This window comes from Perna viridis, chromosome 1, assembly GCF_037379345.1.
Source record: "Perna viridis isolate PV_CMFRI_1.1 ecotype Kerala chromosome 1, ASM3737934v1, whole genome shotgun sequence".
In the NCBI taxonomy this organism is placed as follows: Eukaryota; Metazoa; Mollusca; class Bivalvia; order Mytilida; family Mytilidae; genus Perna; species Perna viridis.
In genome coordinates this window covers 14421851-14447455 of record NC_142445.1, presented here as the reverse complement: position 1 = coordinate 14447455, position 25605 = coordinate 14421851, and the positions used below count along the sequence as shown (strand labels likewise).

The window sequence follows — 25605 nt, the reverse complement described above, 5'->3', positions numbered from 1 at the left end:
GAGGAGGGGAAAATAAAAAGCATAGTAACATCATAAGATTTATATTCATACAATTTATCACATGGTTTTCTCTGGATTATTTCACAAGATTTCAAGTTTTTGTTGATCTGAAACCAACTTTTTCAGCAAATTGGTCCAGAAAATTTGAGATGCCTCCTTTTCTTCCATTTGAGGCAATAATTTTGTTTGTGTATGCATTATGAAATATTCTGCGAACAGAGTCTAATTTGTTCCAGCGCTGGCTCTCTGGTAATAAAACTTCTGTAGCTTCTTGACACCTAGAAACAAAAATTAATATTTAGAAAGAAGGTTGTTTACAACATATTTCTACATTTTTTATTAACATACGTTTAATAGCAGTGTCAAAATTTTTTTTTAATCTAGAAAGAAATATAGGGTACACTTTATTGCAAGCATTCAGGACAGACACTACCAGTTTATCCCATCTAACAAACAGGAGGACATTAAGAATCCAACAGCTGCTAATGCAAGACAAATCTATGACACCTTAGGGTAAGATTTCAAGTCCTCTAACAAAGCTCTGAGATTTTCTAGTCATGTATTTTCTGGTTGTGTTCAATTTTTTTTGTGATAAGTATGCCAAATGCAGAACACCCTGCTTGTAGAAAAGCCTTTATAAACAAACCAGACCTCATAAAACCTTTTAATGTGGCATCACAAACATAGCATAATTTTTCTCTCCAGTGGGTGTGATATGAAAGGAAAGAAATCTCGCGTGGCTAAAAACATGAATAATCAAGTCTCAAAAATGAGAAAAAGCTTTCATTATTTCAAGATATATAAAGTTCCTTTCTTAAATTACATACGAGCTTGGTCTACTGGAACCATGACCACTACTGTTGCTATCAGAAAAAGGTGAGTCATTTGAGGAGACCAGTCCTCTAAGACTTCCAGTGCTAGAGACAACTTGCCAACTGGAATCAGAAAAATGCCTCTGTTAAGTAACAAGTTAGTAAGGGTATATTATTGTCAATATAAATTGAACAGTATAGCAAGAGTTTTTAAAAACTCCCAAGCTGATATTGATTGACTATTTACAAAGCATTCTCACCATTATAGTCACAAAATTCTTGCTTTTAGTATCACTACAAAAGTAATTTGCACGTAGATCTTCATTTTCTCCTGCAATTTATTGCAGTTTAAAAGCGTGATAAAACAAAAGTTCTTGTGTGGAAAAAGCAAGCCGAAGGCAAAGCTGTATTGGCAATCTAAGGGTATATTAATTCATAGTAAAATATTATAAGAGTTAAAAATCCTTCGTGCCAAGTGCTGGGAACTATTAATATTCAGTTAAGCCATATTTATGCCATGTAAAAGCAGTAATTCAAAATAAATGTCACTCAAGAATCAGAAACAAAATTGAAAACAACTAAGAAATGAGGATGATGTCGAGGCCATGCTTTATCATGATCTTGGTCAAAACTATAATCTCTACCTACAAGTCAAACATTTTGCTGACTAGATTAACAACAAAACCAAATAAATTAATGGACTGAACAAACATTTTTGGTTGCCTTCCAAGTTATCTTTAGAATATAGTAAAGGAAGTTCTGGCATAACCCTTATGCAGAGACTAGCAAACTTTTAGAATGTTGTTTCATTTAATGATGGCCCCACTATGTGACAGATGCTCTTTAGTTATTTCTCTGTCTGTCTGCCCATACTGAAGTCTCTGTGTAACTTAGAAACCCATCATAGTAGAGGGATGAAACATAGCATGAATATGTACCACCATTTGTACGTGTGCTACAATTATCTCCATCAAACCTGTAAGCCAGAAGTGAAGGTCAATAATTTAGGTAACACCTGTATATCCTATGCCAGAGTGCTAAATATTTTGTCTGTTTTATAATATCAAAGCCTTCATGAACTGGATATTTGGTATGCAATAGTCAATAACATGTAAAGGTATGTCACAAATTACCATTTACAAAAATATGAAGGTCATTTGACAAGGTCAAAAACTTGGGCAATGATATGGACCATACAGATGATTTGCACAGAGATAGTTTTCATCTCCATGTCACCTACTGCTCACATTCCCCCTTTACAACAAGAAACTTAGTTTCTTCCTTTGATTAAATGACCATAACCTGATGAAAGGTCTTAGGTAGTGAACAGGATAATTAACTGGGAGATTTATGATTGTTCACTTGTGTCATTTCAAAGTTAGTTTAAAAAGTTTGACAGAAAGTTTATACCTTTTGTCCATTGTCCACCTAACTAACTAAGGATGTTCATCAGGTGATTGTCATTTTTTCAAGAGAAGATCAACTCTATTCGCTGGAGTAAACTATATTTCTTGCTGTAACAGCCTAATGGCCATGTGTTATACTGTGTAAGTGATGATAACGTAACCCACCTTCCACAGACTGGAGACCCTGTAGAACATTTTCTGAGATTATTTGGTACTGCCATAGGACTTGAGGATAATGTGTTGTAATGACTGATGTTAAAATGAATAGGACTTTCTACAGGTATTTTATGTCTGGTTTGGGGTCCTATAACCATGCTTGAATTCCTATACAAAAACAATAGCTGATATTAGTAACAGTGGAAAGTATGCTTCTAAGTCACAGAATCAAACATTTCCATTAAAGTTGAGTTGTAAAAAGAAAACCCATTTGAAAACTGTTGCAATGTAGCCAGGAGAAAAAGAGTATTTAGATTTGATACCAAGAGATTTATTATATCTTGTTTGTTTCAAAACACTAGGAATTGTGGCTAAAACAGCAAAGCAAAATTTCCATTGTAAAACACAAGCAATACAGGCATTCAGAAAATAGTTATAAGTCAAGCATTACATCTTCGCTCAAATTTGAGAAATTTTTAGTTCTTTGATAAATTTAATTTGAGTTTTTTTTTTATAGTAGCTATATTGGAGTATTTTGACAACAGTATTTTGTTGTATTTTAAATTTCATAAATTTCTCAAATCTTAATTGTGCTAAATCAAGACTTGCAATGGCATGTTCTCAGCAAAAAAAAAAAGAAATCATTATTAACATAAGGTTTTCATTACATGTTAAAAATACATTTGCTTCATTCAATATGTTTTGCAATAGAAATAATAAATTGGTGCAGCTTGATATGACTGCAAAGGTGTAACCCTGAACAGTGAGGGCATGTATGGACACACCAAGCTTTATACAACTCTTAATTTTGACTGGGACAAAATATTTTAAAAAGGATAAGAATTCGACCAGAGTCAAAGTGGCCCCTTTTTGGCCCCTTATTCATAGATGGTCAGTTGCAACTCCAAAATCAATCCCAGCCATCCTTTGGAGATATGGCACTTTGTAGTACAATTTCAAAAGATCAATTCACTTACAATATGTTACTGTCTGGACATCATTAGAAAGGCAGTTTTTGACACTTAATTTTCAAGTGCTTTAAGTCATAACCCCCAAAATCAGCCCATGCCTACATTTCGTGGTACGACACATTGTGGTACAATTTGAAAGAGATCTATTCATTTAGAGTCAAGTTACTGTATGGACATTATGAAAATGTTTGTTGCTGACCACTTTTTGGCCCCCTCAATTCTAAGAGCTTTGTGACACAACCCCTAGAATCAGTCCAAGTTATCTTTCATGGCATGACATCTTATGGTTTAATTTAATAAAATTCCATACACTTAAACCAAAGTACATGTAACTGTCTGAAAACCAAATTGTGTACAGATACCTGATGACAACTACAGCCTGATACCATTATGCGACCAGAACTGTTTGTCGTCATCTAAAAATGTGATCTTACGCATTATCTACCTGACAAAAGATACATGTATAGATCTTGGTTTTGCTAACATAGTCTCTCAGTTATTTAAAGAAAACAATATATTAATTCAATTTCCAGACAAAATTTACAGGAAGTGATTTACAGCATTCCACAAGTTTAAGGAAACAACTCAAAGCATCTATCTAGCAATAAAAAAAGATAAAAATATACATCAAACATTTCATTAAAATCACATCATTCTGAACAATACAAACCCATTGGTTTTAACAGAATCATCATCTGACTCGTTAGTTGTAAAACAGGTAGGAGCACCATCTACACTACTACTTCCCACACTGCTTATGCTTGTGTTGCTACCTCGATAACTCAGCCTTCGTGGATCATTATCTACAAGTGAACAAATCAGTTACTCAACTCTAATGAGATTACAGAGGATAATTCATCAACATCTGTTCTTGTCATTTTCATTTCTGATATTGATTTTTTCAATCGAATTTCACATTTGATTCCAAAATTTACCCACAAAAAATGATACAGGCATACTTTGAGATTTTTGAAAAAAAAACCAAAAAACAATGAACAGCAAATTTGGTTCATCATTGACAGATTGGGCTCTTATCTATTCAAAGTGAAGCAATGATGTGCTGGTATTGTTGAGATTTCAAGCCTGAAATAACAGTTTGCTTCTGTCCAATCATTTCTCCCCAGAAAATCGTTTTAATTGAAGAGGGAAACTAAGAGTTAATTTTGATTTTAATGCTCCTTTTTAAATGTTAAATTGAAAGACAAACAACTTGCTTCATCTTATTTTTTTGAAATTGCCTTACACAGACATGGTAGTTTAACACTGTTTATATTTTTGCCTTGATGATGTCAGATATACCGGTACTTTAGTGCAAGGTTTTAAACTACCATAAAAGAGTTTGTAGAAATTATATTTAATGAACACCTGTGTGATGTAATGCAATTCAATTTTGACAACATTCTTTATACTGTTGTGTAAGCAACAGACAGGCAAAGAGATCACTAGGTTTGCCTAAAAATAAGGAAAAAGAAATGGAATTCAACTAGAAATACCTTAAGCAAGATCACAATGAGAATACCTGCTTCAAAGGATGTTAAATGTTAAACTCTGAAGTTTAGTTATCTTCCTGTGGAGCCGTCTGACAAAAAATATATTCCTTTATGTATTTTCATATAATGCCAAGATTTCTAATAAAAATTCTTCAAACGTCCTTAAGCAGTTATATGAAATGTACCGATAGACAAATGAATGGAGACAAGTACAAGTATATGGTGATTCCTTTTTACCCCTAACCTTGGTTTGTGGCCATGGATGAATACCATTAATAGACTAATCAGTGCAGTAGTTTACCTAGTAAAACACCTTCAATATTGCACTCTGAATTGTTTCTAGACACATTTCTTGAACTGCTACTTCTTTTTCTTTCTCTGAAAATATAGCAAAATTTTACAAAATGATCTACAGTCAACAAAAAGAACACGAAATGTAACTAAAATTAAGTGAACAGAAAGTAAAAACAAAGGCCATTATCTTAATTTTTATGCAGATTTTTACATATCTTAGCAGAAAGGAAAGGTGATTAATCACAAGAATTACTTCACAAGAAATATCTATTTTTATATGTTGCATTGATTTCTATTTGCTCAAAGAACAAATGGGGTTTGGACACAAGTTTTTCCAACTTATGTGGTCTTCTCCATTTCAATACAATTTGTCACAACTTCAACATAAGCACAGAAGAATGCAACAATTGAACAATCATTTCTAAAGAACATTTGCATACAACACAAAAACTACAATAAAAGTAGAAAAACGAGGCATGCATTTTGGACTCAACAACAGTAGCATTTCGATATATCTTAATACCTCATCAAAGATAGTTATATTGGTTTCACTGGATGGACTCTCCTCACCGCTAGTTAGGTAATGAACATTTAATTTCTATCGGTAGTTTTAATTTGGCTAAAGTTTGTAAAAGAGTTGCTTGGATCTCAGGGTAGATTGGACATTCCACGAAATAAACATTTTCACTCAGTGCCCCACATCTGCACTGTGGACTTGATATAATCTTTACTTTGAAAAAGTCCACATTTAGGAATGAAGCTGAACATAAAAGTTGAGTTAATAGATATTGAATTTATGGGTTCCTTGTGAATAGTAAAAAGGCTTTGTTTTGTATAAACTAGGTACCTCACACAAGAGCTTATTTTGAAATTTAGAGTAGGATTGTAGTTTATGAATAGATCAATCAAGTTTATTCTATACATGAAAAGTAATGGGATAAATGAATCCATGATTATTGATAGTTGGCAGAAAGGTACCACCATATCAGGGCCATTTTGTAATAGGTAGATAGTTGTGCTTTGAATTTTTTTTGTGGTATTAAACATTCATTTGATCAATCAAACAGACCCTGCCTAGAAATTGTATTTTAATAGCTCTAGCACATAGAAGCAACAACCCTCAGTTTGGCCCGTTACTCCACTCTTCATATTATTCTGACTCCTAGTCAACCAAATAGTCACACTACATATGTTTCACAGAGAAGAAGTAACTACCATCTTTAAAATACAAGAATTGACTCAGCCAAGGCCAAAAAACTAAAACTTGCATCCATTCTACAGCATATAATATAAAAGTTATGCAATTTCTATGAAACTACATGTATACTTACTTCTTTTTCACAGCAGAAAAATCATCTGATGCAATATGACTCAGAAAATTAAAGCAAAAGAATAAAATCTGCAAAGAAAGAAAATTGTTTCGTATGAAAAAACTTTGACAAAACTCACCTCTTCTCTGATATAATCAAATGCTTGCGGATTAAAGAATGACCTCAAAAAGCAATTGGCTTAAAAAATCATTAAATTGTTTAAGTCCCACTTGTAAAACTTCATATAATATGATGGTGTGATATGATCAATGGTATCAAACCATCTCTAAAAATCAGATAGCCAGTATCTGAGGGGTTACTTCCAAAGAATACCTGTGACTGATAGACACACACAGACAGAAAATACTTCTTAACATCACAGTGGGGACAATTATTTTTCACAGTTGAACTACATGTGTACTTGTTTTTTTATCATAAAATGAGAATCTTAAGTATATTACTAGAAAGACAGAGGAAGGTTACACTCTAAGTGAACTGCTCTGTTCGTTCATTTTTTGCTGTGTTTGTCTTTTCTTTACTTTTTATTAATTATATGAACTTTTATTGCTCATAGTTGTATATGCTGATCAACCCAAAACAAATCTCAGAGAAAATTATGTCTATTCAGACCTAATTTAATACTGAAATTGTTTTAAAATAATGAAATATACTACAAAATTTATTTAAATTCACCTCTTCTCCTTTATGGACCCTATCCGGTAAATTGTGCCTGAAAAGTATGTAATTAATATAATCTAAGGCTAAGCAATGTCCTATTAAAGAAATAATGAATAGCAGTAATACATTTGTACACATTTAGTTTAAACAATATTTTATTCAGTGTACACATTTAACTGTGGGCTGGACAATGTTATCTTAATTTAATACGGAGCAGAAGCACAGGGATAAATCTATGGATGTAAATACCAGTACTAAGGTTAATAGGGTATACATTCATGACAGCACTGAATTATTTTGATTTTTGTTCGATAATGCATTTTCTTACATTGAAATATTTTGGTCACTTATGTTACCTTTCTTTAAAGAATAAAAATGTCCAAAAATTGGTCTTAGAACCAATAATTTTAATCAAGAATGTATAAAAAGATAACTGTAATCTTTAACACACCTTTAATTCTAGAGGGCTTTTCCAGGAAAGAGTAACCAGAAAGAGTAACCAGGAGGGTTAAAACTGTATTATTTTTGATAAGTAGTAGGGTTCATTCTTTAATAACAGCACAGTCAAAATACTATAATGTAATTAAATTATTATTATTGGTAGTACCAATTTTATCCTTTCACGTTCTAAACCTCCAGGGCATTCTTTCCTGGAAAAGCCCTTTTACACTTTTATATCATTAAAACATTAAATACATATGGATCATGAGAGGTCAGGCACATATACTTCAAAATTTGCAACATTTAGTCCGGCAAGTTAGCTGGACATATGTTCATGGTAAATTATCAAAGGAAAAACTTGATGGAAGATAACATAGCATCATATCAACCCAAGAATCAGTAACACATTATTAATACTATAAATTCACAAGATAATGAACTGCTATTTTTTTATCTTATCTCTGAAAAAAAAAAAACATAATTAACTTCCACAAATTACCTTCCTTCATGTTAATCAGGAGTGAAGATACATTCATATCTTTTGCAGTCCAAGAACTTGAAATTTCAAATAAGTATAACAAGAATGGTTTATGCTTTTTGCTTTTAAAATCCTGTTTTTCACTTGAAAATATACTAAAGTTAAGGGCAACTTAGTTACAAAATAATTATGACAGTGATTTGAAAAACTGTTAAAACTGTAAAATTATTGTTCTCATTGTTCTGATGATTCATTTATAGAAACTTTATATGTTAATAAAATAAATTATATTGAATTTCTTATAGTGGCCCTTAACCCAACATATAATATGCAATAAAAATTTTAAGAAAAGTGTTATAATTCAAGAAAAAACTTACCCAAATAAATACCAATCATATGCTAATGTGAGGTATAAAATTTCTGTGGGGGTTAAAGTAGCATGGGCCATCCCGTCAGCCCACAATGAAAGACGTAACAGTGACACAAACATTGGAGTTCTGTCCCAACCAGAAATACAATGTATTAATAAACCGCTATCACCTGAAAAAAAAAACAACTGCAAGTGTAAAGATCCCTGTTTTCAATATTTGTTTTTTTTTTAGTTTTTGAAGACATTTTTTTGCTCAAACAATTTTATTGGCTATCTTTTGAGATCAATAATTAAATTCCACTCCTACAAGGATATTACACAAATGCTTCTTTGACAACTTACATGTAAACAAAACTAGTGAACTCGTTTTACATCATATCTACGGTAGTGTGTTCTTGCTTTTCTCATTAAAGATTTATATTCTAACAACAAAATCAAAGCTTATTCATTACTGACTTATTGGCTGTGTGATTGTATTTCTAAAAAAAAAAACATTCTTACATTGTTATGAAGATATACATTTTGTTTTAAATAAAAATAATAGATAAACAATCAATATCATCTACCTTCTTTTAAAAGGTGTAAGAGCATCAACATATAATTCTGTGTTAACTGCATAATGTCCCAATTCTGAAATATATGTAAAGAAATTTATTTAAGATAGTAAAAGGGAACTACTTCACATATATGCCACACAGTTCCATATAAGACACATCTTAGTACAAAAATGCATGGACATGGCTACAATTTTCTAAATATAAGTATGTAATCTGATTAACAGCTACATTGCTATCAGAAGCAACACAAATATTTATATTATTAATAGTAGAAAAACAAAGTTTATATTTTTTGGAATATTTACCCGATATTTTCTCCAATCAATTCCTAATTGTGTTACTAATGGGTCATTTGGTATGTCAAACACAGCATCAACAAAATCCTGCAAAAAAATTTCTCGTTACTAGTCAACTTCATGTAGAAAAAGCCAACTATTGCTATTTATTATTTGCAATCAAACTGCAGCTTTTTTTTCTAAAAAAGGACTTTAGTGTCAAAAAAGTATTACCGGTATAATTTAAAACAACACCTGCCTTCTTAATGTGTTATAGGTCCATTAACTCAGAAATGAAAAAAGGAAACATTGAAATACAAATCAATATTTAAAAAAATTCACTATTAAACTATTTTACTCTTTTTAAATGAAATGAATTAAAAATAATTTGAGTATTTTAATTCCTATTTGCATTGCTAAACATGGCTGACATCAACAGAAAAAAATTGAGACATAAGTGACCTGCAGGACATCACTAATATCTACCTGGTTCCAATCAAACATCATGGTTTCACCTGTATAACTGTTGTCTTTCCATTCCTTAAAAAACTCACAGCCTGAAATGGTACAAGTGATTGTTAATTTTGATTTATGTTTAATTAAGCCAGGAAAATAGCTCACTTCATGGTTGGATAAGTATCTCTAATAAGGGGTTCAAATTAGAGCTGGTCTGAGGTCCTAGACCCTCAGTTTCTGATGCTAGACCACTGATATTTCATTTACCTAGGTTCCAGACCTCCTATACTTTCATTTTATTCTTATTAAAGACCTTTCTGTTCCTTCTGGTGGACCTTTCATTTAGAATGCAAAAAGTCCAGGACCTCTCAAGCACTCTTAAAGTAAATTCAAACCACTGCCAATGTAAGATAAAACAGAAGACTGATACAATATGCAAAAAATAGAAGATTGATACAGTAAAAGGAACTCTCAAGGTAGAAAGCAAAATGAGCTATATTACTCTGAGATCAAAAGGAGAAGTGCCATTAAAAAAATTTAGGGAAGAGGGACTGAATCATAACTAAGTCTGAATTTTTACTTTGAAGAACTTGTTAACCCCTTGAACCAAATAAGAGGGCTGTTTGGAAAGTAAAGAAACTATGGCCAAAAATGACCTCCCAAACGGATCACTGATAGTACCATTAAATTAAACATTACAAAAGCATCTAGAGACATACCAATAATTTAACCATAGCTGAGTACATGCATGATTTCGCAACCTACTCATAAAGATTTAAAATTGACAGAGTATATAGTGGTTGATCAACTTTCGAGTAGAAACATAAGGTTTTAAACTTTCATGTTAAGGATAATATCACTACTTCAATAGTACCTGGATATGGCATGGTTAATATTTGGAAATCTGCATATCTGTTTTCTTTGTCTACTTTTTCTGAGGAAGTGATACTGAAATAACAAAGTCAAGCATGTTTTTCAATCATGTATTACACCAATCACATTTACTTGAAGAGACCTTCTATTTAAGAAACCATCCAAATCTTTATGAGAAAAGTTTACCACGCCAGTGTTTTTCTTCTGATGTAATGTTAAACTCATTATGATGTCAGAAAAAACAGTGATACAGTGTTTCAAAAGTTGGAGACTCAGAATATATTTTCAAAGTTCCCTAAAAAATCAATTTCACCAGATCAAAGAGTTTTTCTATTTATTTTAAAGATTTTAGTGTTTTAACTAACATTCTTACCATTTCAATAAAAAACAAATACTCATTTTTTATAGAAAACATGAGTTTGTGATCTCTATTGGGTGACAAATTAAAAAATGTAACTTAATTGTACTGTGCCATCCACTCCCTGTGTTTGTGATGAACACACTCTTAATATACATGACACTTATAATAACAACTTAGACAGACACAATGAACTCTTATGCCCTTGGTTATCTCTGCAATTTACCTATTAGAAGAATATCTGTCTTTTACTGTCTAGAAAGTTAAAATAAAAAATTCTCACTGGTTTATCTGTATAGACCAATATTTAACTGTCTGCGGAGAGAGATTTTATATTTCATCATTTAAATCAGAAAATTAATTTATAAAAAGAAATGAATACTATTTCATAGATTAAACAACATGACATTCTGATTATATAATCCAAGGGATCAAACTTCTGCAGTATCAATTTTAGACAGATAAGTTACACAATGTACTGTCTTCCCATGAAAAAGTAAAGTAAAATAAAATGCTTCGGGAGCACATGACCAAATGGGCAAATAAGGACACAAGTTCCAAACTTGATACAGCCCTGATTTGATTAAATATTTGACACAAAAGATATAAAAATCAAAAGAACTTATATTCATTAAAAAAAAACAACAACAAAAGACAATTCAACAAAGTTTCATGAAACTGCCTGAAGCATTTTCAAGTTATTGTGCAATTATGTTTTTGAGTTATATTCTGAAAACAGAAAATCACCCCTTTTTTGTACAAATAAAGTCCCATTACTTAAAGCAAAAAATCAGATATTAATAAAAACCACAAGGAAGCTCACATTAATATACATGTAAACAACTTACTCACAGAATTTGGTGGAAGGATTTTCAAGTTAATATGTGAAGTTTGAAGGATGGACAGACACCAGTATACCATACCACATCCTGTCTAGCAAGAAGGGCGTGTAAATACAGAGACTGAAACCAAAAGTTAAAAGTTAACCTTACTTCATTCCAAATTTTACTTTCTTCTTCTCCACCATGAGATCACAAATAAATTTTACAGACAGATTCTTTAATAATTTTTTATCTTGTCCTCTGAGTCTGTCAAACATTTGTAATTCTGGTTCTTCCTCTTCTGGACTTGACATGGAACCAAGGCTGGCTTCAGGACCTGTTAATGCAATATGTAGTAAATGAAAACAAATACTTAAAAAACATTCTGAGAGTGGTGCATAACATTACATGGTCCTTACCAGCAGAAAAATCTGTTAATGAGAATATAATGCAAACTTTATGACTGAAAATTAGGAAAGTATAGACCTAGTTCTCAGACAATTAGTGAACAAGATAACTGGAATTCCTCAGAATTAATTACAAAGAAAAAACTAAAACCAATCTTGTCATGATAAAGCAATATATCAAATAAACATCTGCAAGCATAACAAAAAAGCGTGGAAAACTGAAGAGGTAGACCTAGGGTAAGGGACATTGCTCAGTGATATGTTTGCATCATACTCAATTTCACCAAAGCCTCTCAAGCTTTCATTTGAAGCAGAATAAATAAATCCAAGTTAATTAGATGCTTACATAAGATTGATGTAAAATGTTGAATACAAACGTTCCAATGATTTTTAAGAGTTTTGTCCCGTACTCTAGGTCTACCTCCTTAAGTGCAAGGGTAATGTTAAACTCAGCAAAAAATTTATAACAAATTGTACAGAAGTTGAACATAATCTGAAACTTGTTATGTAAAAGCAATGTACCAAATATGAAATGATTGTTGGCAAGCATGACATGGAAGGGTAAGTAAACTAAGTACATGAATTTGCATTAATTTTCAAAGTACGAGGACAAAAAAGAAACAATCAGGTGCAAAATTCAAACTTGAACTATAACAGTAAAGTACCATGTAATTACTGTAATCAAATATCGAATGAATATCTGCAAACATGCCCCCCCCACACCAAAAAAAAAGTGCTGAAAATGATTTGTCAGACTGAAAGACATATGGATGGAGGGACGGAATGTAAACATAAAGTCTATTATTAGCAAAAACTCATGGAAGCTAATTACGGTTACAAATTTTTGGACTGCTCTAAACATAAAGGCAGGTATCAATCTTTCACAGCTTCAAAAAATGATTAGTGCTACATAGAGTACAGTTCACATGTATTCTTTTCTTTCAAATGCGAAAATAGCGAAAATTATAATGTTTACAGTACTTGAATAACTCTACAATTTACAAGTTTTATAGTTTTTTAATGTACCGTAGATGTGGATCTTAAAATGCTCCAATCTTTTCAAAAAAATGTTTTCTTCCTAACCTATTCACCAACTTTTAATTCAGACCATAATAGTAATAACAAATGGTATCTTTATTAAACTCACCAGAGAAGAAGAAATCTAAACCAGATCTACCATACATTTCTGCACCACTTGCCAAAGTAGCTGACCTGCATATGTGCTGTGAACAAAGAAAAACAAAATACAAAAAACTGTTGCACATCTTCATAAATTTCAACCTAGCATGACTGTTTTAGATCAGAGGCCATCAAAATAGGTACGGTTTACTTTATAGCTATACAAATGTCTATTCTTTAACATTTATGATTTTTAAGGCCTGGACTCATTTACTTGTACAATTTACTGTGTTGTAATATGTTACCATCAATAATACATATCAACATTCACTCAGACACAGCCCTGATTAGCCCTGATTGTATAATTGTTAAGAAAGAATAGTCATACCTTCCCCTCATACATTATAACAGGTACAGCAAATCTAGATCTACAGCGAGCATATCTGGCTTGCTTAATTAATTCTCTCATCTGTGAAATGTCATAGACACTTTCCACTCTGAAATGTACATTTAGGAGTACATGCATTTTGTACACAAAATGTATTTTACACATTACTGAGGTAAAATCAATGGCAGTCGAAAGCTGAGTCAAAATGGCACTTTAGATTTTACAAAAGACGCCTGAAAGGCAATGTTTTGAGTATCTAAAGAATTATACAAAGTACATACAGATAACTGATCCAAAAATCTTTATCCATTCTTCAAATAAAATTAAAAAAAGGAATAAAAAAGTGGAAAATGTTGTAGATTTTACTTTGTCAGCATTTCATTGACTGTTTCCTTTTTTCTCGTAGATATTAGAAAAAAAACATTTAAACATCATTTACAGATATATTTACCCATGAAAGTTATCATGCATTTGGCCATTTTCTGTCAACTGATATTCAAGCAGAATAATTTTGGAAGGATAATGTCCACATAATTCACCACTGAAGTTAGTTATCACCTGCAAAGACAAAAATAAAATAAATAATGTATATTGTCAACTCTATTTCACATTGAGTTTTGCTTCTGTTAAATGAATATAGTGAATCTGATAATCTACATGTAGTATTAGTTTTCATAGTACCAGGCACAAATGAATACTGTGAATTGTGTTAATGTTTCCGTGATGTATTGTGTGACCATTTCGTATCTAAAAAGGAGCTTAATAAGGTTGATAACTTTTTGAATGACTTTATAGCCCAATAAATACAACATGTAGGTTAACAACTTCAACTGAATCTGTTGTATTAAGAAGTTCAAGGGAAGTCTTTAATCTAGCTCATGAATATTAAATTACTTTCCCAGTATCATAAAACTGGAAGTGTTCAGTTCCTGCTTATCCAATTAAAATAAAGTTATTGAATAAGTTTTTATATATAAATAACTCCAAGCAGTAACATAACTGATCATTGGACCAATTCAGAAATTCAACTTCTGTCCTGGTAAACAATAGTGAGCCATCAAAGCATACTCCTAAAATATGTCTTCACAAGTCAGGAACATCATGACCAACAGCAATCACATAGAATGCCAAGCAATTTCTGAATCAGTCCATTTGAAAAACACCTTCACATTAATGCAATATACATGTATTAGCATAAATGTGGGTTTAATGAAAGAAGCATCAAATTAGACATGACAATAGTTTTTGGTGTAAATAATTAAATACAGTTAATCAGCCATGGACCCAACTTTAAATTCCATATAAACAGTGTATATATATTTTGAATATGTAGCAAACATTTATTAAACAACTACAATGTATTTCCTGTTACACTCTTCATCCTGTATCAAAACTGCATTTATCCACAGCTACACATGCATCTCGAATATCAGAACACAAGGTTTTTGGAATTGGAATACCAAATACTTCTGGAGGTAACATTTTGGCTTTTTACTTACAGAATATTTATAATCTTTTGCAAACAGCATCAGGCATTTCTCCATAATAAAATCACCCTGAAAAACAATACACACAATGTATGAATAGTATGCAGGACTGCAGGTAATTTTTTTTAATTCAAATTCCATATGTTTTTTTTTTCAAACTGAAAAGTTTGATTCGCTTGACCTTTTTAGACCTAAAAAATGTTATAAGAACACAATTTTAACTGAGAACCGCCCACAAATCTTTCATTTTTATGTGGGAGATAATTTTTCATTAACTTTGTGGGATTCTATCCCCTATTGTGGGAGGGTCAACAGGCACATTTAGTGTATGCAACTGCTGAGCAAATAGTCTTGTCTACTTCTAGATGCTGAGACATAATCGATTAATCGGGAGTTTGCTCTAATGGGGGCAATTAATCAAAACAATAAAATATTGCATCTGGTGACATAGCAAACTAGTAGCTACTGTAAAAAATCTCTGTGTTGCACGACACAAACAATATAATTAACACAATTTTATGTAAATTAAAATAAATTCAACATGTTCTGAGTGGTTTGGCAATGGTATATGGAGTACAATATGAAACGTTTTGCATCCTGATTCAAGTGATTGACAGATTCAGTTGATGTCTAACCTTGATGTCTCCATCTTTAACTTTATGTGTATTTTTCACGCTATGCTCTAACAGCTCATGAATATCTTCTTTCGAAACCGATTCAGAAGATGCTGATGTCATTGCTAAAATAGATTTAAATCAAGTATTTCAACCAAAACACTAAAATTCATGACTGTTGTTTTCGTGGACGTCCATGTTTACTTTTAAGGGTCAATAGTTCACGGAAATGAAACAAGGAATTTCACTGGTCAGATGGAAAGAAGGCTAAAAATTGGTCCAATGAAATTTGACTTAACAATAGAAGTGTTATGTCAAAATCATTTTTCCCATGTGCTTTTGGATGTCAGCCCAGAAAAATGAAAAGAGGACTCAAAAGAATCGTTTGTGGGATGTCAGGGGGCGTTGATAGTTCAGTAGCTGCATATTTGTTAAAACGTAGAGGTGAATGTTACAAAAAAAAAAACGAAAAAAACAAGGACTTTTGTAGAAGTCGATCTAAAAAAATAACCGTGTTCATACATACTCTGTTTTCGACCTACATGTATGTAAGGTGACAATTGCTTAACTAATTAAGGAGTTACTAAGTAATGATGGCATTGACCACATTTTGGGGGGTTTCGTATTCTTACAAAGGAGTTAATGATGGCATTGACCACATTTAGGGGTTTTTCGTATTCTTACATTTCTAAATCCACTGAGACTCTGTATCATAGTGTATGTATTATTTATTGCCCAAAGTAATCTTAATTTTATTTCATCATTAAACCCTACCATGTTGTGACTGGAAATATATGGTCTGAGGCTGTTTTTCAATATTTAGATTCTAGCAATGTTATTTTTAGCTAGGAAAGCACAGTCTGTTTTCATCTGCAAGAAAAGTGGATGTGCTTTAACATGAGTCTGAAATATAGAGTTTGATGAAAACAATGACTTCAAGATTGAACCAATTTTGCTACAAAAATTGCCTTTATGAAGGGGAAGGGCTCATTTTTTGGCCCCTCACCAAAGAAGAATTGATCCAGGAAGTTTTATTATACCTGGAATATATGGAAGAAATTCTGAATATCTCTTACCACTCACTTTATATCAAATCCTCACTTTTTCACATGAGTAACCCTAATGTGGACCACTTACCCTCCACTTATGACTGTACATTATTTGGCTTCAATGACTTAAACTTTAAGCTTTGGATAAAAATGCACTAAGGATCCTGTCTTACCCATGGTGAACTCCATATCTGGCGAAATAATGCAAAAAAAAATTGCCCCTAAAAGTAGGTGACAGACAATTTTTCCATGTGAGTTTGCAAATAATTGAACTTTAGTTTATAACCATGTGCCACATTTAAGAAAGTGATTACCATTTGAACATTATTGTTTTTCTATAAATGTAGGTCATGAAGTTATTGGGTTATTTATGAAGAACTGGGACATAGCTGATGAGACAGGTAACTGTATGTCAGATGCTGATAAAGATGATGCTAAACATGTTTGTGATCATCTACAGATACCATTGATGGAAGTAAACTTTGTCAAGGAATACTGGAACGAAGTATTCAGGTAATATGATGGTTTATGATTGGAGGATAAGAAAAACCTACTTACATATTTTACTTCTTATACTTGTAAACATACAAATGTATTTTACTTCAAATTCTTTTTCTTACATGCTTAGAATTTGGAAACGTTTTGAATTGTGGAGTGAGTTATTGGTATGAATTGAAGATTTTAGTATGATACTGTTGATGGAGTTCTCATTTAATACTATGGTCCTTGATAGGATAGAACTCTAATAGAATTAACAGTACACTGTATGATTTGGCTAACAAAGCTACTTGCTTTTTATTGCCAACTTCTAAAGTAAATGTGTTTACATGTAGGTCAAATATATTACTACAATTGTACATGTACTTGACTACAGACACAGTTCATGTATTGCAAACCAGTATAATTTTATAACATATACAGTATCTAATCAAATTTGAACTTACAATGTAATTTGTTCATTGTGTTCTTGTATACAGTGAACAAATTACAAGGGCTAGTTTGTTGAGATTGATACAGGTTCTAGCCAGTATATTATTATTACATATGTTCTAAAACTTAGAAAATTATCTACCACAGGCTTCAGTGTGTAAGATTTTATCTTCTAGATTATTTGGCTCTATGTGTTATATATACATGTACATGGTATGTGTACTGGTATTCATCCCTAGCCTCTATCAAGATAAAAAATGTTGTTCTCTTTTTCAGCAAACTGATTAAAGGCTATGAACAAGGAATTACACCAAACCCAGATGTTTTGTGTAATAAGCATATAAAGTTCAAGTATTTTTTCAACCACGCAACAAATGTATTAGGAGCTGATGCAATAGCTACAGGACATTATGTTAAAACAGATGTTTATGATAATTTAGAGAACCCTGATGTTAATGATGGTAATGTTCCTACTAATGCATTTATTCTAACTAAATAGGATTTAGCTCAGTTATAAGATCCTTTAGGCCATACCTTTCAATATGCATCACACAAGATTTGTAAACCATATAACATGTTTAATGCATCAACCTTCAGACCCATAGCAAGATATTTGGACAAAATTTTCTTGACTTAATAGTACTTTACCAACTGTAAGCTCATTTTATCAGTTTACTCTCTTATGCTTCCAATTATAATTTTTGTAACCTTCCAAACCCCCTGACTTAATTATCATATTATTTATACAGGTGTGAAGCTGCTCTTACCTGTAGACCAACATAAAGATCAAACATTGTTCCTATCTCAGATACCTCAGGAAGCTTTACAAAGATCAGTGTTTCCTCTGGGTGACTTGATGAAGAGTGAAGTGAAGAAAATAGCTCAAGCCATAGGACTGGAGAAAATAGCCAAGAAAAAAGAAGTAAGTAGATGAAATATAAAAATGAAGAACAAAATGACTTTGTTGCAGTATAATTTACAGGATAAAATGTGGTATTTTTGTCATAATCCATAAAATATCAAATGAAGGATTTACAAATAAATAACCTTTACTCAGGTCAACCAATCAGATTGTTAAAAATAAAAGATTTCAGGGAAGTCTTATAGAGGGTTATAAAGAAAATCTCAATTTAAAATGATTTATGAATCTGGGCATTGAACTGCCTAAAGTTATGCAAGACAAAGTGTGAATATTTTTATGATGTTATACAAATAAATAAAGTTTTGTAATTATAATCTTGTTAATAACGTAAATGTACTAAACAAATATCTACATTTCTGGCGTCGATTTCACAAAAGTTGTAAGAGTAAAGTTGATTGTAAGTAATGACGTCACAACCTAAAATAGTATTGTGACGTCATAATTTACGATCAATTTCACACTTACGATTTTTTTGTGAAAAGAACTGCAGGTAGATAAGAATAAGAGGAGTGCAGTTTTAAGAAAATCACACACCCCTTAAATATGAGAACATTTTCAATCACTGAAATAAAATGCATGACTAAAAAAATTGTCAGTACACTTTGATTTAATACAATGAGATGTTTGGACATAATATTGATACTCTGTAATAATAGTAACAATTTTTTTTCAAATTATCAACTGGTATATTGAAATAAACCTTTTGGATTAGTGATAATTTTCAGCATTGAATCTGTAAGTGTATTTCAATCTATTAATCTCAAAAACTGGCTATTTCAGGATATCTCATATGTGTTTTTACTTTCTTTTTCAGAGTATGGGAATATGTTTCATAGGAAAAAGAAATTTTCAATCATTTATGGAAGAGGTAGTTTTGTTTAAGATGCTATAACTTGTATAATGCTATTTTTTGTAAACTTCTAAAAGCAGTTGGTTGATAAGAAGTGCAATGACTTTTGAAATTCATGGTGATGAAATAGATAAAAAAAATGCATTTCAGAGAAATTTATTACCATTAATATGTGCCCATCTTAGAGGGATTTACTATGGTGTAAACCAATGTTCATCCAACTGTATCTCCACATCTGCGATCGATCAAAAGCACATGATGGAATTTGTTACAACATTTGTATATTTTTATAGGGACATTTCCCTCTAATTATTTATAAAATAGGCCCTCATGCATTATTATCTCAGAAATACTTCTGTCTGAGTTACTAATTATACTGATATCCTTGGACTACTTTAAGATATCTGTTATAACTTAGTGTCTATTTCTTGTTTAGTATTCAGAACCTAAACCTGGTGATTTTATAGACTTAGAGACTGGTGATATAGTAGGAAAGCATAAAGGTATGTAAGAGTACTACATGTATTTATTGATCCAAAGTACACACATAATTGGCAGAACAAATGTAAAACAGTGGCACACACTCTTTAGGCAGTCAAAAAAAGAATATTTAGAAAAAATTATATCATTTATTGAACATATTTTATTTTTTTAACAATAACTGTGCTTCATCATGAAATGTAAATAATTCTGTTATCTTAAAAACAGACAATTTGTTGGTTCATGTATTGGGTGATTGACCTCTCCAACAGAAATGGTTAGTTACACTGGTTTATTCCTCAAATACCAACATCCTTTGATCTGGTAAAGTCCATAGAAGCCATTAAATATTGTGAAATTAGCAACACAATCCTATGGGAAGTGGAATTAATGGTTTAGTCCTTATGTAGGAATACTATTACTAGAATTGTTACTAAGTGTGAGGTTTTTGTTCAGTTTAGTATAACATATGTAATTGCTACACAATGTAGAAGATCTGTTTTTGCTGTAAGTGGTTTAAGGACTATACTCTTATTACCATAATTTGATATCACATGAGGCTTAAAAAGTAGAAAATAAATATATTCATATTAATTAGTTAAAGCACTAGAACGATGAAGAATGAAAGAAATCATTAATATATAGTTCAGAGTTTAAAGTTATGTTTAGTGATGTTAAATTTTTGAATTTCATTTATATGTTTGTATATAATTTATACATTTTTTAAAGTAAAAGTAAAAAAAAATGTTAAAATTTTATTACATTTTTAATAGTTTTTAATAATTCAAGTTTATTATATTCTTACATATGTTTAAAAATCTGCTGTTTGCCATAAATAAGGTATAAAATGTCCATTTATCAACTTCACTAATTAATCTCAACAGTTAAATAAAACATTTTAATTGTTATAAAAACACCTGTTGTTATAATATAAACATCTATTGAAGTATTTTTGTTGGCATTCAAGGAAGACACCATTACACTTGGGTTTATTAAATACCATTAACTGTATAACTGATTAAAATTAAGATGTGTACTGACCAATCAAATTCCAAGAAATTAACAACCATGCATGGTTTAAACAACATGTAGTTAAAATGAAGTCTTAGATACAGTTTGGGGTTATGACACGAACAATTTACAAAGGATATATTGCAACATGTTTTCATATATATGAAAACATATGTTTAGGACCAGTTTGGTACTTATATGTTTTTGTGCATTTAAAAAAATACCTGAAATATATATTTATGAAAATTACTCTTTTCATGTGTGAAAACCTATTAAAAACATGTAACTACTTCATGATTTTTTATTTACTTGTTTTTCAAGAATTTATTCATGAGACAGAAAGATATGTTTTTAATATGTTTTTCAGGTGTTTTCATAACATGTGAAAAACATATATTGCAATTTTTACTGTGATAATGTATGATTGATCCTAAAGAAAACAAGTGTTTTCATTATGTCTGGACAATAACCTTACTATAATTTAATGGATCTCTTTGAAATTATATCATAAGGTGCCATCCCTCACCCCCTCCAAAAAAGAAGGCATGGATTGATTTTTGGGGGTTGTGATTGAAACCATTCATGGATATATGGTTAAAAAGGTGCCACTTTGATTTTGGTCAAAGACTTATCCTTTGTCAAATATTTTATTACCATACAATTTCAGAGGTGTTTCAAACTGGAATATAGTGTCCTTAAAAAGAGTGTTTGACCTTTGTGGTCGTATCAAGCCAGCCATTTTATGCATTTATTATTTCATATCTGTAGGTGTACACTACTGGACTATTGGACAGAGAACATTGATATGTGGATTAGATAAAGCATATTTTGTATCGTCTATGGACCCTGTAACACAAAATATATATGTTGTAAGTTTTTATCTTGGTATTGCTATTTCTTCCTTTGACTGACTTGTCTTTTAAACATATTTCAATTTAAAGTTCAAAGGTCGTCTTCAAATGAACTTACTGTCTCTTAGTGATTTACATTTGGAATTAGTTCTGACAGTTTTGACAGGCACTGAATGCAGAAATTGTTCAAGTTCCATGTTAGAAATCTTTAAATATGTAAATGAAACCTCAGGAGAAGCATTGATATTCACACAAATTATACAGATTACTGACCGAACTGATCATTAAACCTGAATCATCAAAGTTGTTGGTGTATAATGTTTCCATCTCTATGTCTGTCTGTCTGTCACTACTTCTTGCTGCCTGGATAGCGCCACCACTTTTTACTAATTCCCTTCAAACTTTGGTGAATGATTAGTAGCTATGAAATCATTAGGGATTGAACTTTTTTTAGGAGGGGAACTTAGTAAAAATTCTACTTGGGATTTTCTTCTGGATAGTGCCTACATTCTTGGACTCATTTCCTTCAAACCTTGGTGAATGGTTTGTAGTAGCAATAAAATATTGGATGGTATTGATTTAACGAAAGTTCATTAAAGTGGACCACTTTTTATTTCAGTATAGAGAATGAAGTTTCTCAGAAAGAGTGCAAATGTGAGTGTGTAAGGTATCGTGACCTTGCTCACTTAGGTTTTTTAATTTTATTAATTGACTTGTATAGGAAGTTATTTTACATTTTAAAAGAACTCAAACTTCTACATTTTGATTTCAAACAAATATGGTCATCTAGATAAAAAAAAATAAGCCAATTCAGGTAAAACTGGAATAAATTTATTTCATGTAAATTTAGGTTATTCATCACTTCACAGGTTAAAGGAACAGACCATCCAGCACTATTTTTTGAGACATTATTTACAGAGCCAGTGCATTGGATTCATAAACCTCCAAGGGAGCTAATTCAAGATCAAATGTGTGATGTAGGCTTTAGATATCAACATTCACATCCAATCAGTGCATGCACTTTGACACTTAGTGGTGGGAATAGTATTATTGTGTCACTTGCTCAGCCAATGAGAGCCATAGCTGCAGGACAATATGCAGTGTTTTATAAAGACAGAGAATGTTTAGGAAGTGCCAAAATTCTGCGGACAGGACCTTCATTGTTTACAATGAATTATAAAGATATAGTTAAATTTTCCAAGGAATTTTCATAGCAAAGCCATAAAATTTTAAACTTTTTGTTGAGTTTTTATTCAAAAATTGAAAATTTATCTTTAAAATCCTGATTATTTTTAAACAAAAGTCATTTTAGTCTTAGTAAGGAACAAGAAAAACTTGTATTTTGCATTTAAAAAAATTCATTTATCGTTAGTGTTTTTACACACATGCTGAACTCCTGTTTCATTCTATATTTGGTCTTTGAAATTATGCATAAATCTTGAAAATATGGTATCATATTAGAAAATTGTGAGTTTTTTAAACAGTTATTTCCTCTGAACTATTTATTTGTTGTGGATTGCAATGAAAAGCAATTTGAAATTTTGTGTAGTGGGTTTTACCTTACGAAGTGTGATTCCTTAAAATTATGTCACACATTTTTAGAGTTGGTAAATTTTTGTTAAGAAAATCTCAGCAACCCTTCATGGGAATGGATTTAAATTCAATTTGTTAACTCATGAGATTTCATTAGAATTATGTTTGAAGCTTCAGTATCTAATTGTGTCATGTGTGAGGATATTAGCTTGGTGCTTCATTCAATTCCTATTTAATGTATCTTTGAATTGAGATAATTGGAGGCATTCATGTCATATGGACAAAGATTTCTTCCAGTTAGCCCAAATAATACTTTAAATAAACAAGATTTTCCAACAAAAGAGAAGGGGTTCCCCAAACATGTCCTAGATCTGTAACTGGTTTACTATGTACATGTTATAATGCTTGCTAGCTTCCTTAGGGTGCTCTTCAATCTCATATAAACTTCTCTTCACTTCTCCCTGACCCCCCCCCCCCATTTCTCCCTAGTGTCTCTCTGAAAGAGAAATCCCTTCTCCTGTTTTTGTCAAGTAACTTGAGCCCTGTATATGCCTTACTTAATACTGACTATATCAGTATACAGTAATCAAGGGAACCAAGGTTATAGTGGTAACCCAAAGAACGCAATCCAGGGACAAAGACCAGACATGGAAAACAGACACACACAACAAAGAACATAAAGTAACTAAAACCATACATACAAAGTAACAAAAGTGAATGAGCAACTCGGACTCCACTAAAAACTGGGAGCATGGACCAGGTGCACCGGTAGGGTAAGCGTTCTCTGCTTTTCTAGAAACACCCGTCGAGTTGCTCATAAAAAGTCAAGTCCGGGGTGGACAAACAAGGAAAGGCAAACTATGACCTGTTGAATAAATCAGTTTTCATGGTGCTGATGGATACATCATAACGATCCACGAGTTCATGATGACGACCATAAAACTTCTGTAGTGATGACTTCAATTTTGTAGCAACATAACCCTGTTCCAGAAGCCTATTTGTTAGAGTTCTAGTGCAATACAAAAAGTCTGCGTAGTTTCGGCAAGCTCTGGCATAAACTTAATCCTTCTATATAGAAAACTGAAGAAAATGGATATTTGACAGATAATGGGAAACATCACACTATACAATATAGTTATGAACTGTTATATCTATTAATCTTTCTATTTTATCTACCTAAAAAATATATTGTTATATTATTGTATACTTGAGTTATTTTGAATGATTTTCCTTGTTAGGACCATTCACTCAACAGGTCATACCAAAACAAATGGGAAATAATTCACATAGTGCTTAAAGAAAAAATGAATCTATACATGTAATTGTGTTTAAAAAGAAGTAGCAACACTGAAGATATAAAACCAGGGCATCTACGAACAAAGCAAAGCAGGGAATACCAACATGGCAACTGATGTATATCAAATTAGGTAAAATCCATACAGAAAAAAACAGCATAAACCACACTTATTTTTGCACACATGGGCCTACAGATTTCTTGTTGAACTGATATATTTTTTGTGCATGCACAAAAGTTTTTTTTCAGCACTTGGAGTTATAAATACATTGTTCGAATCAAACTTTTTTTCTGTCCACGACAAAGTAAAAATAATATACCTGGTATTTTTGCTCCAATTAGGAATAAATTTATTTTTTAAAATGATTGGTGCTTTATTTCTCCAGTGGCTTTTGATTTGACAAAAATAATTTTTAATGTGTTGAACATTTGTCACAGCAGCCTTTCAGGGAGTGTAGTTCTATACCAGACACACCAACCGTTTAAAGTACTTTATTAAGTAGCAGTCTTTATATATATCACAGAAAAGGTGATTCATGCATGTCAAAAACTTCCAAAAATGTCGTATTTTTAATTCAGAAACATTTACAGACCACTCATCATTTGCTTTGTTTTTGAAATTGACACTTTGCAAGAGTCATCATTCTTGAATTGGTTTCGGGAAGAGGGGAATGAATGAGCGGGTTTTCGCACATATCTCAAAAATCGTTAGGTTTAAAAAAAATTCTGACGGAGTAAAATTTTTCAGCATGATGAAACCTATGAGTGGTCAATGTTTTTGTGAAAATCTGCTCACCCATGCTCGTTGGAATTAAAAACCCTTTTGTTGGTGTTTTTATGTCGATAATATTGGAAGCGACTTCTTGCACTCGTAATTTCAGTGCTATATGATTTGCATAATTATATATTACTACACCGCCTTAT

At 31.6% G+C, this 25605-nt stretch overlaps 2 protein-coding genes across 3 annotated transcripts; one reads left to right on the top strand and one right to left on the bottom strand.

Annotated features, from left to right (window-relative positions):
• Positions 1-25: 25 nt before the first annotated feature.
• On the bottom strand, positions 26-15992 carry LOC148627380 (phosphatidylinositol-3,5-bisphosphate 3-phosphatase MTMR14-like). 2 transcript variants are annotated; one of them, XM_088572040.1, is made up of 18 exons: positions 15783-15992; positions 15160-15216; positions 14112-14218; positions 13661-13769; positions 13301-13376; positions 11918-12083; positions 10569-10642; positions 9725-9795; positions 9269-9346; positions 8973-9036; positions 8414-8576; positions 7133-7169; positions 6461-6528; positions 5137-5213; positions 4016-4148; positions 2384-2542; positions 828-935; positions 26-278 (listed from the first exon to the last, which is right to left on the bottom strand). In XM_088572040.1, exons 1-18 carry the CDS (start codon positions 15882-15884, stop codon positions 92-94), a joined length of 1836 nt encoding a protein of 611 aa, XP_088428166.1. In that variant the 5' UTR covers positions 15885-15992; the 3' UTR covers positions 26-91. The 2 variants fall into 2 exon arrangements, with proteins under 2 accessions (XP_088428166.1, XP_088428175.1); XM_088572049.1 differs by lacking the exon at positions 2384-2542.
• A 58-nt stretch (positions 15993-16050) lies between these two features.
• LOC148627379 (mitochondrial tRNA-specific 2-thiouridylase 1-like) lies at positions 16051-23093 on the top strand. Its single transcript, XM_088572061.1, has 8 exons — positions 16051-16205; positions 17158-17323; positions 18017-18201; positions 18490-18662; positions 19477-19530; positions 19949-20015; positions 21772-21872; positions 22724-23093. Exons 1-8 carry the CDS (start codon positions 16073-16075, stop codon positions 23066-23068), a joined length of 1224 nt encoding a protein of 407 aa, XP_088428187.1. The 5' UTR covers positions 16051-16072; the 3' UTR covers positions 23069-23093.
• The last annotated feature ends 2512 nt before the right edge of the window (positions 23094-25605 follow it).